The sequence below is a fragment of the Octopus bimaculoides genome, chromosome 3 (assembly GCF_046866305.1).
Source record: "Octopus bimaculoides isolate indiv1 chromosome 3, ASM4686630v1, whole genome shotgun sequence".
Classification (NCBI taxonomy): Eukaryota; Metazoa; Mollusca; class Cephalopoda; order Octopoda; family Octopodidae; genus Octopus; species Octopus bimaculoides.
The window spans coordinates 26,472,837-26,489,804 of record NC_142930.1 but is presented as its reverse complement, the minus strand read 5'-3'; the positions used below and the strand labels follow the sequence as shown (position 1 = coordinate 26,489,804).

The 16,968-nt window shown below is 34.4% G+C and overlaps 1 protein-coding gene across 15 annotated transcripts in view; it reads left to right on the top strand.

Annotated features, from left to right (window-relative positions):
* Positions 1-16,968, top strand: part of LOC106880514 (protein PHTF2) — a 93,528-nt gene that overhangs the window by 57,934 nt on the left and 18,626 nt on the right. For 9 of the 15 annotated variants that reach the window (XM_089348723.1, XM_089348719.1, XM_089348721.1 and 6 more), the window contains exons 4-9: positions 7,474-7,543; positions 8,159-8,255; positions 9,267-9,381; positions 11,573-11,700; positions 12,386-13,334; positions 16,704-16,883. In XM_089348723.1, the coding sequence (XP_089204849.1) occupies positions 7,474-7,543; positions 8,159-8,255; positions 9,267-9,381; positions 11,573-11,700; positions 12,386-13,334; positions 16,704-16,883 (1,539 nt within the window). Of the gene's footprint in view, positions 1-1,889; positions 2,109-7,473; positions 7,544-8,158; positions 8,256-9,266; positions 9,382-11,572; positions 11,701-12,385; positions 13,335-16,703; positions 16,884-16,968 lie in introns of those variants that run through there. The other 6 variants (XM_089348729.1, XM_089348731.1, XM_089348732.1 and 3 more) reach the window with 3 other exon arrangements.

Here is a 16,968-nt window from a genome sequence, read left to right as displayed (position 1 = left end):
CTATTAATGAACATCATACAAATGTTAGGCCTCATAATCAGTAATATTGTTAAAACTTCACCCCGCAAACCATTCTTCTTCTTTAGGGTCACGAAATATTTCAGTTCTGATCAGTTGCTGACTCTCTATAAAGCACAAATAAGATTCACATTAGAGTATAACTCATATATCTGGAACAGTGTCTTCTGCAATAGTTCCAGGTTAACCAACCTTATGACTGAAATTTGGTTGATGGAAACTGCATGACAGCACATCACAGTTCTTATTCTCAGACTATATTCAAAAGGAAGACTTTTAAGTGATTGGCTATGATTTCATTACCAACAGGATTCAACAATGAGCCCTTAGATGTTTCTTTTCTCTCTTTCTAACCACATGCCAATGACTTTTGCTTTTTTTTTTTTTAATCTAGCTATGTGTGTACGCTATCAACTCGAGTTTACTTGATTGGGTATTTCTCTCCCTTTCATCTTTGTGTTTTTCTTCTCTGGCCCTTTCATTGAATGCTGCCTCAGTCTGGAAATCCCACCCCATGCATGTTTTCATCAGGATATCAACCTGCAGAAGTTCAAACTGAATGCCAATCTCATAAGTCAGAGAAGACCAGCGAAAACCATGAGTTCTTACTCTGTCTTCCTTTCACCTGCTGCTGCTGATGATAAGTTAGGCCCATGGCCAACAATTTTAGTGGAATGGGGTTAGTCAGTTAGATTGACTCCAGTAAATTGCTCTTAGCTGAGTTCTATTAGTCTAATTTGACTGAGCAATTTCCAAGATGTTTGATTGGCTTAATGAAACTTCTTAGGAATAACTCACAAGTCTGGTACTCTGTATATGCTACCATATTTCATGTGTGTTTCAGTCAACTTTTTTTGGATTAACATTCTTATTCTACCAGCTGTTTTTTTTTTTTATCAGTAGGCTGTTTTAAAGTTAATCATCATCATCATCATCATTTAACGTCTGCTTTCCATGCTAGCATGGGTTGGATGATTTGACTGAGGACTGGTGAACCAGGTGGCTACACCAGGCTCCAATCTGATTTGGCAGAGTTTCTACAGCTGGATGCCCTTCCTAACGCCAACCACTCTGAGAGTGTAGTGGGTGCCTTTACGTGCCACCGGCACGAAGGCCAGTCAGGCGGTACTGGCAATGGCCATGCTCAAAATGGTGTATTTTACGTGTGCAAATGGAAGTTGTTTTGAAATAGTTCTTGGCGTCCCTTATATAAGGTTTAGATGCTATAATGTGCCTTCAGTAATATTCTCACTCATACAAGAAAACCAATGTATTTCCCGCTGCTAGTCACATACAGACCTGTAATTGAAGTTTCTCTCTGTTTTGCAACCTTGACACTGGTTTTTATCTGATTAATTACAACTACTGCAACCTGATACCAGTAATTATCTTCAGATATTTTTTATCATTTCATATCTTTATCATTCAACATCTGATCAGAAGCTATTCTCTTGCAGATGGTTTTGGAAAGAGAGCAATGTATGTAGCCTGCTAGTCTTAAACTCAGTTGAAATGCTTTAAAGAAAAAAAGATAAAACAAAAAAAAAAAAACAAGTAATTAAAACGAGACAGTTTATCAAACATTACTGCTATGATTTGGCTAGTCTACCTTAGAAGTGACATAATAAGAAAGGGGTCAAGTATAGGATGTCTGTATGCTTATGTATGTGTTTGTGTAAATATTGATGTATACATGTATCTTATGACAGTAGATTTAACCTCAGCTGACGTCTTTTTTGCTAGATATATTTGCTATACACTCCTTGTAGTTTTGTAAATAACTCTCTCATTCCAATTTCTTGATATCCCTCCCTCCCTACCACTGTCTGTTGGTCTCTCTCTGTATATCCCACTTATTCTCTCTTCCTTCCGTTCTCATTTTACGTTATTCTCTTGACACTTGTTGAATCCTTACAGGAACTAGGAAGGCTAAATATTCAGAGCCAAATATTAGCCATGTCCTATTTATGGCCACCACTTACCTAAATTGTTTAGTGTGTTTTTTTTTGTTTATTAGTTAGTTAATAATACCAATGATATAAATGTAAGTTAAAAGAAATGTCTTAAATATGAAGATGCAGGCTTTCATGGTAGGTTAGCATTTCTCGATTTCATTTTCAGTTAAGAAAAAAATCAAATAAAAACTAAAAAAGAAAAAGCCATTTCTAAATTGTCTACATTATTTTATGCTTTGTATAAGTGTGCATGCTTCTTTTTCTTTAACACTTTATGTAGAATATGTTTTTTTTGTTTATAGTTACATGTATATATGTTAATGTACACATGCAAGTCACGTTAACTATTCTTATTTTCGTAACTCTCAAGGATAAATTTTATTACATAAGTTTTATTTAATCTAGATTTACTCTGTTGCTTGTCTACATGAACTACGTGGTTCATTTTTAGTTTGACGGCAAATTATGATTTCTTTAAAAATAATAATGTTTATTGATATCTAATAAAATTTATTTGTGATTAAAAAATTAGTTAGCTCTGTACAACTCTTCTTCTTCTTCTTCTTCTTCTTTTTCTTCTTTTTCTTCTTCTTCTTCTTCTTCTTCTTCTTCTTCTTCTTCATTAATAATGACAGTAATTTACAGTTAAGTTTAATCCGTTACTACATAATGCTATCTATCTGTTCAACGCTGTCTACCATATATAGAAACAGTTCTTCAAAATATGGAGCTTGTTTCTGTTTAGATTTTAACATTTCTCAGTTTTATTTCATTTCTGCTGATTTCAATCTCATTGCATTTATGAGTGTCGTTAATTTTTATTTTTGGTCATTATCATATTTGTGATTGGTATTACCGCCAAGCATAGACACACATACATGTATACACACACATACATGTATAGACACACACACAAACTTGTTTTACAGAACTTATTTCTTACATGTCTCTCCTACATCTAAAAAGCAAAATAAGATTTGAACCAGTGTGTGTGCATCTATATGTATGTGTCATTATCATTTAACATCCATGTTCCATGCTATATAATGTATGTGTATCTGTATGTATATATATATATATGTGTGTGTGTGTGAGTGTATAAAAAGGTTGAATTAGATTTGTCCTTTAATTTGGAGGTTTCCAAAAATGATTTCTAGTATGCTGATAGCTTACCGGCATAAATTTGTGAATATGAAAATAATACTTGTATATGATGTGTTGTGAATTTATGGAAAGAAATCCTGTAAAACTCAATGATTTTGTTAAAAATGGAGATGTTAAAATATATAAGAGAACTTATATATTTTAACATTTTCTCTTCTCCATTTAAAAAAAAAATTGTTGAGTTTTATGGGATTTCTTTCCATAAATTCACAACACACCATATACAAGTGTGTGTGTGTGTATATATATATATATATATATATGTATATATATATATATATAGGTTATGAGAGGTAATGGTGTCAGTAAGACCCAAAGGTATCAGGTAATGTTGAGTAAGTGCTATGGATAGACCATAGTTAAGCTCCAGGTTCGGTGATTATGCGAATAAGGAGTCCAACGTAGGTCATATATCAGCGTGCGTATATATAAAAAATTTTTTTCAGAATGAGATAAAAAAATCAAGGTTGTGAAGAAGGACCCACTACACTCTCGGAGTGGTTGGCATTAGGAAGGGCATCTAACTATAGAATCCTTGCTAGATCAGATTGGAGCCTGGTGCAGCCTCCCGGCTTTCCAGTCCTCAGTCAGACTGTCCAACCCATGCCGGCATGGAAAGCAGGCATTAAACAATGAAGATATATATAATGTATGGGTGTGTGTGTATATCATCATCATCATCATCATCGTTTAACATCCGCTTTCCATGCTCGCATGGGTTGGACGATTTGACTGAGGACTGGTGAAACCGGATGGCAACACCAGGCTCCAGTCTAATTTGGCAGAGTTTCTACAGCTGGATGCCCTTCCTAACGCCAACCACTCAGAGAGTGTAGTGGGTGCTTTTACGTGTCACCCGCACGAAAACGGCCACGCTCGAAATGATGTCTTTTATGTGCCACCCGCACAAGCCAGTCCAGGGGCACTGGCAACGATCTCGCTCGAAAATCCTACGGGAGCCAGTCAGGCGGTACTGATATATATATATATATATATATATATATATATATACATATATATATATATATATATATATATAAAGTATGGGGGGAGATGTATATCTATGTGTGTGTATGTAATGTGGGGTGTATATGTATGTGTACATGTGTATGTAATGTATGGGTGTGTATTTATTTATATATATATATATATATTGTATATATATATATATATATATATATATATATATATGATATGATATGATATGATATGATATATATATATATATATATGTATAACGTGAGAGAGTTAGGGGTTGGGGGTTCGACCCACTAAGGGATAGTATCTATCCAGTATACTGCTGGGAGGGTACCCAATTATTGCTACACTAGTGCTATACTAAGTGCAATCAATGGGAGCAGGTAAAAGTGGAGGTTTTACCCCAAATTTGTATAACAATTAGAAAATGGAGGATAATATGCTGAACCCAACTACTTGCAGACGATGTAACCCGTTGAATTCATTAATTTAATTCATAGCAAAAGTGACAAAAAAAAGAAAGAAAAAGAAAGAAAGAACCAAAGCACAGGTGTCTATGGCAGACTATGTTATTTTGCCAACCTATCTGAGAAAAAGTTATTGAAAATCACCTGGCAAGACAAGGTCCCAGACACAGGTCTTCTCTCAAGCTAATCTGCCAAGCATTTATACACTGCTGACGATTGCAGGTCAGGTGGGCAGTCTACCTTGTTTGAATGTATGACACATGACTACCCAAAAGACTGTTTTACAGTGAATTGGCAGATGGCAGATGATAAGGTTGGCAAAAAAATCACTTCAAAGTTACACTAAAGCTTCACTGAAGTGCTTTCTGTTCAACCTCGGCATCTGGGAACTGCATGGCATAGCTGCACCAACAGAGGTGTCACCTCTCATGAACAGAATAGGACCACAGAAGCACAAAAAAAAAAAAACGTGAGCTGCACATGTCCAAAGCCAACTCTTTGCCCTCATTCCCAGCCAACCACCAGAGCTCAACCTTCAACAAAACCTTCTGAGCACATATCGGCCTGATCAGCCACAGCCAGATGCACCGTAACTCATCTTCTCCCATTTGATGTTCTTGGTCATCATTGGGAACAACAAATGAACATTATTATATATGTGTGTGTGTGTATATATATATATATATATATATATATATATATAAATTCAAAAAGGGATAAAAATCTTTTACAAGAATTTTATCAGGAAGCCAGTGTGTAAAAAAAATTCATACGGGAAATTTCTATTCCCAAGAATATAATTATTCGTTTAATACTATGAACAATACTATGCTGATGAGCGGAGTCTAGATTAATTCTAGTAATCGCGAAATCGGTCGATACATAGTTTAATACTAAATGTGTTTATTTTAGGAAGTCCAGTGTGTGGCATTATTCTGTAGTAATGCCCCTTATATAAATATAAACGAATATATATATATGAATCATAAGGATTCAATAGAACCATGGCACATTAACATGTAGGATGCTTGAAATGGCTAGGTACAATAACATAAAGTTCACAGTGAGGTAAACAACTCAGTTGAAAATAATGAGAAACAAAGACTCTAATCAGGGAGATGGTACATATGTTTAGCTAGTTAAAAAAATATAAGCAACGCAACAAACTAACCTTCTCCATGGTAGTTATGGTAAAAACTGCATGCTGGGATCAGGTGCCCTTTTCTCTCCATGCTGTCAGACATGCCTACAATAGCAATCCCCAACAGATCCTTGGTGCTGTGACACCACTTCCCAGCACAAATCCTCAGATGCAAGTTTTGAGCTTTCAAGTCAAGGAGGTCATATCATGTTAGAGGTGGAGAATCACATAGTTCTCTCAGGTCTTACCTAATATGGACTGCCATTTCCTCATCACATAGAACTTGTATTTGATGTTTATCATTCACTGTATTGCTGATAGGGGATTCTGCTACTAGAGCTTGGTGATGGTCCTCATCAACTTGCTGGGTTTGTCACTGATGATGTTTTGGACCTGCTGGACAAACCCAGCCATCCTAAAGACATCTGATTACTAAGAATTTTTGTCTTGGCCATGGGTAAGCCATCCTTGCCAGAGGTCTTCAGCTCTTTCCTGATCCTTGGCACAAAGGACCTTCCCATGTTCAAAAAGTTGGCAGTCTCTGAATTGATTTAACAGACTGTTGGAGCTGTAACCTCTGTGTATCTCTTTGCTTTATTGATGCTGCTGATATAGCTGAAAGAGAAATGAGTGAGTTAAAACTTGGTACATGTCATGGCAAATTACGTGAGATTGTCTCTCACTTATGGCCTGTTAAGGTTTTTTCAGCCTCAGGCTGACTAAAGCTTTGTGAGTAAATTTAGTTGACAAAAACTGTACAGGAGTCTGCTGAATGTGTGTGTGTAGGTGTGTGCTTGTACACCCTTGTCCTGACATCTTGTAAACAAACATCACTGTTATGTAAAGCATATTTGGCCATGGAAAATATACAGTTCCTTACTTGGCAACAGGAAGGGCATCTGGGTGTAGAAAAGTTATCTCAACAAATTTTGTCTGACCCATGGAAGCATGAAAATGGGGGCATTAAATGATTATGATATATTACATATATAAATTACAATTTTTTTTTTTTCCATCATCATTTTTCTATTCTTTTCTATCCTGGTGCGGATTAGATAAGACTTCTTGAGCAATATTTCACAGTACATGGCCTTTCTGATGCCAACCCTTACTTGATTTCAAGTTAGGTATTTTATTTTAGAGCTGTTTGCATATCAAAGTGCTGAACAAGATGTTTTGTTTATGGGCGTTGTAGACAAAGATTATCACTGCCCGAGTGAAGACCAACATGCACAGGTACACGCAAACACACAAACTCACAATTTACTTCAGTGGTTTCCACTGACTAAATTTCACTCACAAGACATTGGTTAACCAAAGACCATATTAGAAAACACTTTTTCAAGGTGCTCTTCATTTAGATCAAACACAAAACCATTTGCTTATGAAGCCATACCTTTTTCTACCGCATATGCATATGTGTGTATAAAACCCTATTTGTAAATTGAGAGAAAAACACATGGGCTCAATGTGTTATAAAGTAGTACATACATCTAGTAATCATGAGATATGTGGTTCAGTTTCCATCAGTAGGTGCATTGTTTTACATACACATTTCCAACTAAAGCAGGTTAATTTTTTTCATGTAAATTTTGCATTTGTTCTCAGTTGGAAATATTTTATGGTACATCTTTATACCTTTGGAAAGTGCATGACCAAGAAACATTGCCTTTTATTGATTTGTTTTTTTTTTTTACAATTCCTAAATTTCTTGCCTATATAAGATTTATTTTTCTCTGTCTTTTTTTAGTCAATAAATAATGTTCCTCGTAGAATTGGTCGGATGAAGACAGAATTCATAGATGTTGACTTGGTGCGAGGTAAGAGTAATTAAATGCTAAGAGAAATGAATTTTATTGTGTCAGTAGCAGAACTCTCTGTAAAGGCTTTGGTTATTTTGTGCATGCTACATAGCTGAAATATTAAACAAAGATTTGAACATTTAGCTTTTCTCAGATCAGCAAATAAAATCTTTTCTGTCAGTTCTACTGTCTAAACAGCCTAGTTAACAACTGGGGTGTCACAGCCAGGCACTGAGAATGCTGCAGTATATTACTCTAGATATATCTCATCTGACTTGAAACCATTGTTCTTCTTTCACTTGTCATTCTTATTCTGGTTGAATACTGCTGTAGAATATGCCAGAGACTTAATCCCTTACATAAAAAAGACTATGCAGTTTGTTTGTGACTGGATTCTTTCTAATGAAAGTGTTAAAAAATGTCATAGTTGTCTTTACTATTTACCTTATTGCTTTGCTGGTGTTTGGAGTACAATAAAGCAGGGTTGTAGAGCATCACTAATTTCTAAAGACTTAAATTGGTTTTTTTTTTATCTAAGTATTTATGTCAATTAAATGTAAATCAATTTTCATCTTTAAATATAAAGTTAATCATCCCCTAAGTCATTATTGTTTAATTTTCTGTTTCATTCAGGCTCTACATTCACTAAAGCTAAGCCCCAAGTTCCTTGGACAAGGATTACTCAACGTGCTGTGTTACGAGTAATGTTTTTCCCACTCTATTACAAATGGTGAGTTTTTTCGGTATCTATTTTCATGACACAAGATACATTTTAGTTTATCATCCTCTCTGGACAAAGTCACCAGCTTCATTTTTCTGTATTCAAAGCAATACACGGGTTGGCATGGTACCTTGATCATCTTTAAAGTATTCCAAGTTTTTGTTCTTTCCAATTTTATCTTGTTTAAGAGCTGCAGCTGGCCAATTATCAGCTGATGTGTCAATGGTTTGTATCTCATGTTTGACCTGCTGTATCTGTCATAAATACACTCAGTGCTGAAATGCCTCACTTCAATTGTTATAATATAGATATCTTCAATATAGCATGACATAATTCTGTAAGTAGTGAGTGTATTGTTTAATTGAAGAGTGTAGTACTGAGTTGAAATTCTCAGAGTGTAGCTTGGAAAGCAAGGCACTCTTCACACTGATTTTTCTTGGGTACATCAAATGAAAACAATCCTCACGTTATACCCTACCATCTCAAAATTGGTTAAAGATATCCCTTAAGTGATTGACTTACTATGATTGATATAATGCATCATTCTGTCGCTTTTCTGTATGATTAAAACTCTTGTACACTTCAGATTATCTTTCAATTATATTGTGTGTAATCCATTTTTCTCATAGGGTAAACAAAACAGTCTGTAATAAAATCAGAACCAGGAAATAAAAGTTGAGAGTACTCAAGGAAAGAAAATGAAATCTGCTGTGGTTAGATTGTTAAAAAAAATTAAGGCTTTTGATAAAGTTAGTAGATAGAAAGCCAGAGTTTTCTGATGGATCTAACCTTGGTAGAGAACAATAGTTGATTAGTAAAGTTTATATAAGCTTAGTTAATTTTTATACTACTTTAGCAATATTCATGATAGATCCTGTTGAGGGCTATAGAACAAGTGGCCATCTCAGGATAAACTAAGCCTGTGACTCAAGTAGGAAGCTTATTCATGTCACATACGCAGCCACCATGTTTGTCATGCCAAATGTTTGTAACAGATTTTTTAACATTTTTTTTTTTCAGGTGGATACAGCAAACATCCAGATCCTTTTGGCTTGCAATGCTTGTTTTGTACACATTCCAACTTGTAGCAATAGTACTTTACATCAGTAATGTTGGCGAGTACCTGAAAACTGAGGTAAGAATAGATTGATTTTGGTTTAGTTGTAATAATTGACACAATAAACTTTAAAACAAAATCAAGAAAGAATAACCCTAATAAAAGTATATAAAAGAAAGAAATCAGATATGAGTCTGAATTTTTCTACAGGAGCAGATATTTTACAGTATTATATACTGCAAAAGATCTGATTCTGTAGAAAAATTCAGACTATCAATTTCAGCATTCATGTCCAAAAATGTGATTGTTGGTTCAACCAATAGATTATGTTAAACAAGGATTATTTTATATGATTATAGCTTTATTCAGGAATTAGTACATCTTTGTCAATGGATCAATAAGCCCCTTTTATATGAGAGACTCAATTCAACTGAAAGATAATAGTTAGAAGAAACTCTTGAGAACTGTAAGAAAATTGTTTTAGATTTATCTTCAGAATATAAGTGTTCCAATAGCATAGGGGTTCCCACTAAGAGCTGGGGTATGAGATAGCATATCAGGAGTGCAACAAAGTGGTAAAGTATATATTTTACTAAAGTCATTTTTCAGAATGAAATTGGTAACTAACTCTTAAAAATAACTATTCTTCTATGCACCCCAAAAGCTTTGTTATTCTATATATGTAGATTTAACCATTAATAGATTATTATCTAAAAGTGTGTCCTCATTGTATTCGTAATGACAGATTTGTGAAGTGGTTGACATTAGAAAGGTCATCCAACCTCAAAAACCATGCCAAAGCAGATATCAGAGCTTGGCACAATCTTTTGACTTCTCAGTTCTGTCAAACAGTCCAACCCATACCAGTATGGAAAATAAACGTTAAAGGATGATGATGATACTTGTATAATTCTGGTTTCAGTATTTTTATCAACAAGATAAAATCTAGGAATCACCTGAATTCCTTGGAAGATCGGCTAACTGCAATCAGCAAGGAAGTTCCATGTTTTGATAAAGTCTTGAATGAAAATCAGAAACAAAATCACTGATTTCTTTCATTCATAACATTGAGTGATTTAATAATTTATAGTTGTTTCTGTTCAATTTACATTAGCATTTTATGCACTGAGTCTGAAGCAGTTAATCTTTTAGTTCAGTATGTTCACCCACAGTTCTCTGTGGGTGGTTTAATTTAAAAAAAAAAATTAAATTTGGCATTAGAAAAGTGATATTTTTGTTTTGAAATGCAATATTACTTTTGTAAGGGTGCAAAAATTAATCAAACATTACATAAAGATGCAGACAATAGGAAAAGTTGGCTACTGCTGCTATAAACCAACAACCTCTTTATATTCAGCCAAACCAAAAACTGGGTGGAAAGAAAAGATGATTCTTTGATGTCTATAATGATGGAAAAGTAGATGTTAGGTAGTGCACCTGAACACTGTATCCAATAGACTCATCATATTATTATTAATGCACCATGCTGGCAGAGTTGTTAGCATGCCAGGCAAAATACTTAGCGATACTTCATCTGCCACTACATTCTGAGTTCAAATTCTGCTGATGAAACTTTGCTTTTCATCCTTTCAGGGTCATTAAATTAAGTACCAGTGAAATTCTGGGATCGATGTAATCAACTAGTCCCCTACCCAAAAACTTCAGGCCTTGTACCTATAATAGAAAGGATTATTATTATTATTGTTGTTGTTATTATTATTATTATTATTATTATTATTATTATTATTATTATTATTATTATATAACTGTTAAAAATATCTGATTTCTGAAAATGGCAGGTCTTTAGGGTAAATATTTATTTTAAAGAAATTTTTTTTAAGAGAACAGTACATAATGATATATTTTCCATTTTCTGGTGAATAAATGCTAAATTCTAGAACTTTTCAAGCAGTCCTTACTTGTATTATATGCATTTAAAGAATGCTGGAAGGATTTATTGTGCTACTTTAACAAATCCAAATGCTTGCTATTATAAGTTTGAACTTGTGTTTTGAGCTTTTTGTATTGCTAAAAAAAAAATAGAATGGATCAAGCTATTTTTTAAATGCATTTTTATATAATTTACACATTTTTTGCTTTAAAATATATTTATATATATTTGATGAATGTGATATTCAAATTTAAATAACTTTGATTGTTCATGTAGCAATTAGTTCTTGTTCTTTATGTAGTGAAAAGTGTCAGAATAGTTTGACTATAGAAGAATTGTTAGAAGGTACCTATTTCAGTATTTAATCTTCTATTTCAGAGTGTAACCATTAGTGAGGTATCATTTCCTGCCTTGTTAATGTTAATTCTGGGTTTAATGCACTCTCAAACAGTCTTAGCTCACTTTTCTCATAAACCTACCAGCAGAGATGGCTTGCTTTTACAAAGGTATGATTTAACTAGCTTCTTTTTCTTCCTTTGTTTTTTCTGTTCTATGTGTTTCTGTGAGGACTCAGTAGCTGATATAGCTGCAGAATAATTATTCAGTTGTTGATGCATAGCTCTGGTCATCCTTCATCAACCTATGGCCTGTAGGTAGCGTTTTAACAACTGGGTATAGTCTTCAGAGTCAAGTACTGCAGGTACACTATATCTTCGGTTGATCAACGACCTTACTACACACACTCTCAAAATGTAGTAAGTTACTGGAAAGAGTACAGTAAGTCAATTAGTCACATATTATGTTCCTTTATGCCTGTTGTTAAGCTCTTGAGCAGCCTTAATCAAGCAGACCTGTGATCAATGATGTATCAGCTGCAACCATTCCATCTTCTTTTTTCCGGTCATAGTGTATCTATCTGCATTCATTCCTTCCTTTAAGATAATAGAGAGTGTGAGTTGAGGGAGATTTGACTGATATTTTTTGCAAATCAAGTGACCATGTGGTTATCACAAGCCCAGGCTATAGGGACTTGTGATAATTGCTGCTCTTTTTCACTTATTTCTAAAGGTGTGAATTCCAACAATGTTATTGTGTATTTTCATCATCTGGAATTTCTTTCATATTTGCACTTGTTATTGGTTTGAATTGTCAAGTTCAATTTGGTCTATTTTTGCTTCTATTCTAATATAGAGAGAGCAGTAAAAGCTGTCGGAAGAGATCCAGTAAGATTGTTCCAGAAAGGAAACCCAGCTTTGAAACCACCCACAAATTATCCTATAGCAAAAAATGTGATGGTAGAAAACGGAGGGAATATAATTTGAATTCAAGGAAAAACTCCAACAGCCGGTGGAATAGTCATAGTCAACCAGATGCTGATAGTAATTCTGCTTCTGATGAAGATAAAGAGTGCATGAACCTTAGATTAAGCCAGTGCAGCAGCAGTAGTAGCAGCTGTAAAAGTGAACCTGTCACACATTCTGATTGTCTGCTTCCTAATATCTTAACGAATGACCCTTATGCTAACAAAAATTCCAACAACAAAGTCCTCTCACAGAGGAATGTTGAGGCAGTCAACCGGACTTATGTGGTACTTGGTAACTGTATCTACAGTCGCAAACTGGAAGATGTCAACATACAACAGACCAAGGTTGAAAGCCTATCTGCAATTGATACTGATGGCACCTGTAAAAACAATTCTAGAATGAACAATACTCCCAAAGTAGTGTTTCAACTGAACAAGAACAGACAATTGCATCGTAGCCGGAGTTTGGATGACTTGCACTCTTCCTCTGATATCATGGATCTCATGAAATCTGAACCAAGTCATAATAAAAAAAGCAACCAACCTGATGACCATGAGCTGACGTCACGTAAATGTTCTCTCAAGGATAAAATGCAGTGGTCTCTGTATCATTCTGAAGAAGACTATACTCTTTCATCTAAAATTGCAGGAGATAATATTCAAGAATGGAAAGGTTGTTTAGAAAATGGTGGACTTAGACAGCGCCATGGCAAAAGTAAGCGCAAAAGTCACACAAGGAATGTGAGTCCTCTTTCCTATGCCACACCCCTACTTAAGTCTAGCCTGCCCCCAAGTTCATCTGATGGAGAAACTGTTGAAACACTAGGATATAGAAAGGTAAGAAAATATCCCATTGAAGTATGCATGAGTATGTGTGATATTTTATAAACATTTAGAAAGGTTTTAGTTGTACCATTTGTAAGTGCAAGTCTATATGTCTGTATGTGTGTTAATGAGACCCTGTTTTTGTGGACCCTGTATTTGTGTTGTTATTGTTTAACTGTAGATCAGCTCTAATTAATCTGGCTGGTCATCAGCTGTGACTACAATCCCATTTTATAAGTGTATAAACAACTACATTTTCTTATTTTCCTTATTTCTTTTTTAAGATGATAGAGTTTGATTTGATGGAGAGCACCTTTGTAGAGAACCTCTCCATGTTACCTGTGATTCTACATTCATTTATTTGGATAAGATTGCATGCATGTATTTAAGGTGTAGAATGGTTCTAAGTTGAATTTCATTAGAATCAATTTTTAAACGCAAAATTAAGCACAGGTAGGGTTGTTTGGTTAAGAAATTTTGCTTTGGAATCACATGGTTTGGAGTTCATTTCTACTGTGTAGATGTTTTTGATTAATATCCTTTGCTCCAGCTGTGGGTTGCCCAATACCTTGTGAGTGAAATTTGGAAGATGGAAGTCAAATTATTTATTGGTCAATAGACTAGGGAAAATATTACTTTTCTTGAAAGCATGTGAAGGCTGGTGACAGGAGAAGCATCCAGCTGTAAAACGTTTTGCTTCAACTAAACCTCAACTGACCATTCAAACATGGAGTAGATGTTAAAACATGCACGCACACACACATGCACATACACACACATACAAACAAGCATATAATATAGGCTTCAGTACAGTTTTCATGAATCAAATTTCACTTACAAGTTATTGATTGACCAGAAGCTGTAGCAGAAGACACTTAAATAATTTGCCGTATATTGGGATGGTATCTGAAACCATAGGGTTGCAAAGTGAACATCTTAACCATATAGCCATACCTGCAGCTACAAAGCTATGCTAATACATGTGCTACATACTCTAATGTGTCTTACTTGAGAACTGAAGTAAGATAGGTTGGGTATGGTATTTATTACATCCATTCTTAAAAGATTACAAAAGGTGCAGTACTTTACTGTCAAGGACTTTCAGAGGGAAGATATAGGTTTCTTATTGCATTCTGTAGGACTGTGGCTGGGTTTCAAAATAACAAGATGCTTATCAATTATTGAGTAGGCCTTATGAACTGTGGCTCCCCATAGTTTTTTTTTCCGTATATTTACAAGCTGGACATAAACATTGCACTTTGCCAGTAATAAAACATTTACATATCTCTATTTTAGCTAGTAAACTGACACCTTACTGTCAGAGGTGGTCGTGACTTTCAGTAAATCAATAAGACTTGAAAATGATATATACTAGACATATATGAAACTGAAGCTTATCTGTGAAAGCATGAACAAAATTGTGGGCAGGATATTGTTAGAAATACCAGAAATAATAATAAATATTCCAGCTTTGGTGGAAATATTTGTGAGGTTAATATAATTTATAAGTTTTAGTGTTCAAACAGAAAACCTTATTTTCAGTTCAGTGGGCTTTTATTAGAGTGGAGAAAGGTACAGAGAAATGGGATACATATTTGCAAGATATATACCTCCATAGAACTTGATGTTTTTACACTTTTGTTCTTCTTACACTCAGTGAGATATTTCCTGTAGTATGGCCAACTGATTTTCCAATAAAATTCTTTCTGTAAGAATTGTTGCTTGCTTGATTTTGAAAGTGTTGAAGGTCTTGCAATGCCTGTCTGTGAGTCATACTCTGTATTCTTGTTCAGGATATTCCTTAATGATCTATGAAGGAAATAACTATACATTAACTTATCTCACATTTCACTGGAGTTACCTGTTCTGCAGACAAAGATCAGAGAATCCAACACTCAAACAATAACATAATATTAGAAATAGACTCAGACTCACCCAAGATCTGTTTTCTTAGACTGCTGAACGTCTCCAGATTTTTCATTACAGGCTGAGCTACATGCAGATTTCCCTGCCCCACCCCCTGCAAATAAAAATATATATTTTCCCTTGTGTACCCACATTGTCATGTTCTCAACAGGACTAAATGGTCCTCTCAACCCATGTTGTCTCTGCTTATTTGCTCGTTACGTTACAGAATGTGCTGGGTGCATTTTTAAAGATACCAGCAGCTGTAAGCTTGCTTTGTATCTTGTAAGATTAACAAGTCCTCACTGCTCTATCATATGTTTGTCCATGATGTGTTACACTTCATTGAAAATCTGAATCTCAACTTGAGTTCCCGAAAGAGTTGGAGTCCTTGATATTTGTTAAATTTATTAATTGGGTAACACAAAGCAGATACATACAATGCATTTCCGTGTCTCTTTCAACTCCAGCAAGGAGCTTTTTGTCTAAAGATTTAACCATGAAAACATTAACAAACAATACATATGCAATTATATTGATGTAACAAGATTAACAGTTACTATTTCAACTGTTTCTTTATAATCTATTCTATATAATGTACACTGCACACCAATACATCATAAAACTGATTAATGAAATTATTTAACAACAGTTTTTTTTTTTTGTCGTGGAGTATTTTTTTTGCTTGCTTTCTTTTTATTTTTACAATAATTCAAGATTAAACTTTATGAATATTTCTTATCATTTCTACATATTTCTTAGAATTGATTGTTACTTGTAAAATAAAATAGATTTGCCTGTTGCTAATATAGTTTTATTGGGTAGAGATAGATAAAATATTAACAGCTGTGTGATACTGTAATATTTTTTTATTGTGTATGTGTGAGTTTAATATAGTGTAGCATGAAAATGTGTATTGTTAGTGTTTGGAGTGAGATTTCCAATACTTCTTTTACTCAAGTTGGTGTTAGTTTATGTCTGAAGACCACATTTATTTGAATATTCTTACATTTTTATACTAACTGTTTAGATGGTTCTATTCGCAATAACTTCATATTAATGTTTGGTAGTGCTTGGAGATAGGGACATTACCTGGAAACAAAATAGCTATCTTCACTTACCTTAGTTTTACTAGCTAAAAATCAGTAACATAATTAACAATTTGTCTAGGAAGTTAAACTCTGAATGATTTGTGCTCTGTTGAGATCCTAATAATTAATAAACATAAACAAAACCACTTTTCAGTTCCTCAGAGTGGTAGTAGAGAGTTATCAAATGTTAGACTTACTCACTAGTTCAAGTTAAACATCACTCAAACTGTAGCTGCAGTGTTTGAATGAGAGAGAGAGGGGGGGGAGTGAGAGAGAACTGGACTTGTTTGGTTATATTATATAATGTGTAAGTGCTTCAACAATACTGGTGTTTTGTTTTCAACCCGAGTGCTGCCTTATTCATGTATGGTTTCTTATGTTGCAGCCTATGCTCAGCTCTGAGGAGTGGGATGATCGAATGCACTCTGACATTGTGACATCCAGCTTTGAGACCAGTAGCTGTACATCAGAAGCTGAACTTTCCAAATCACATGGCCAGTCCGATGAATTCCAGATTCCTGACTGGAATGTCAATAACCTGAATGTCATAAATCTTCTACAATCAGTATGAGTTAACGAACTTAATTCATTTTCATTCATCTCTCACATCACTTTTCCATGCTTTATCTAATTAAATAACTTTACGTTTT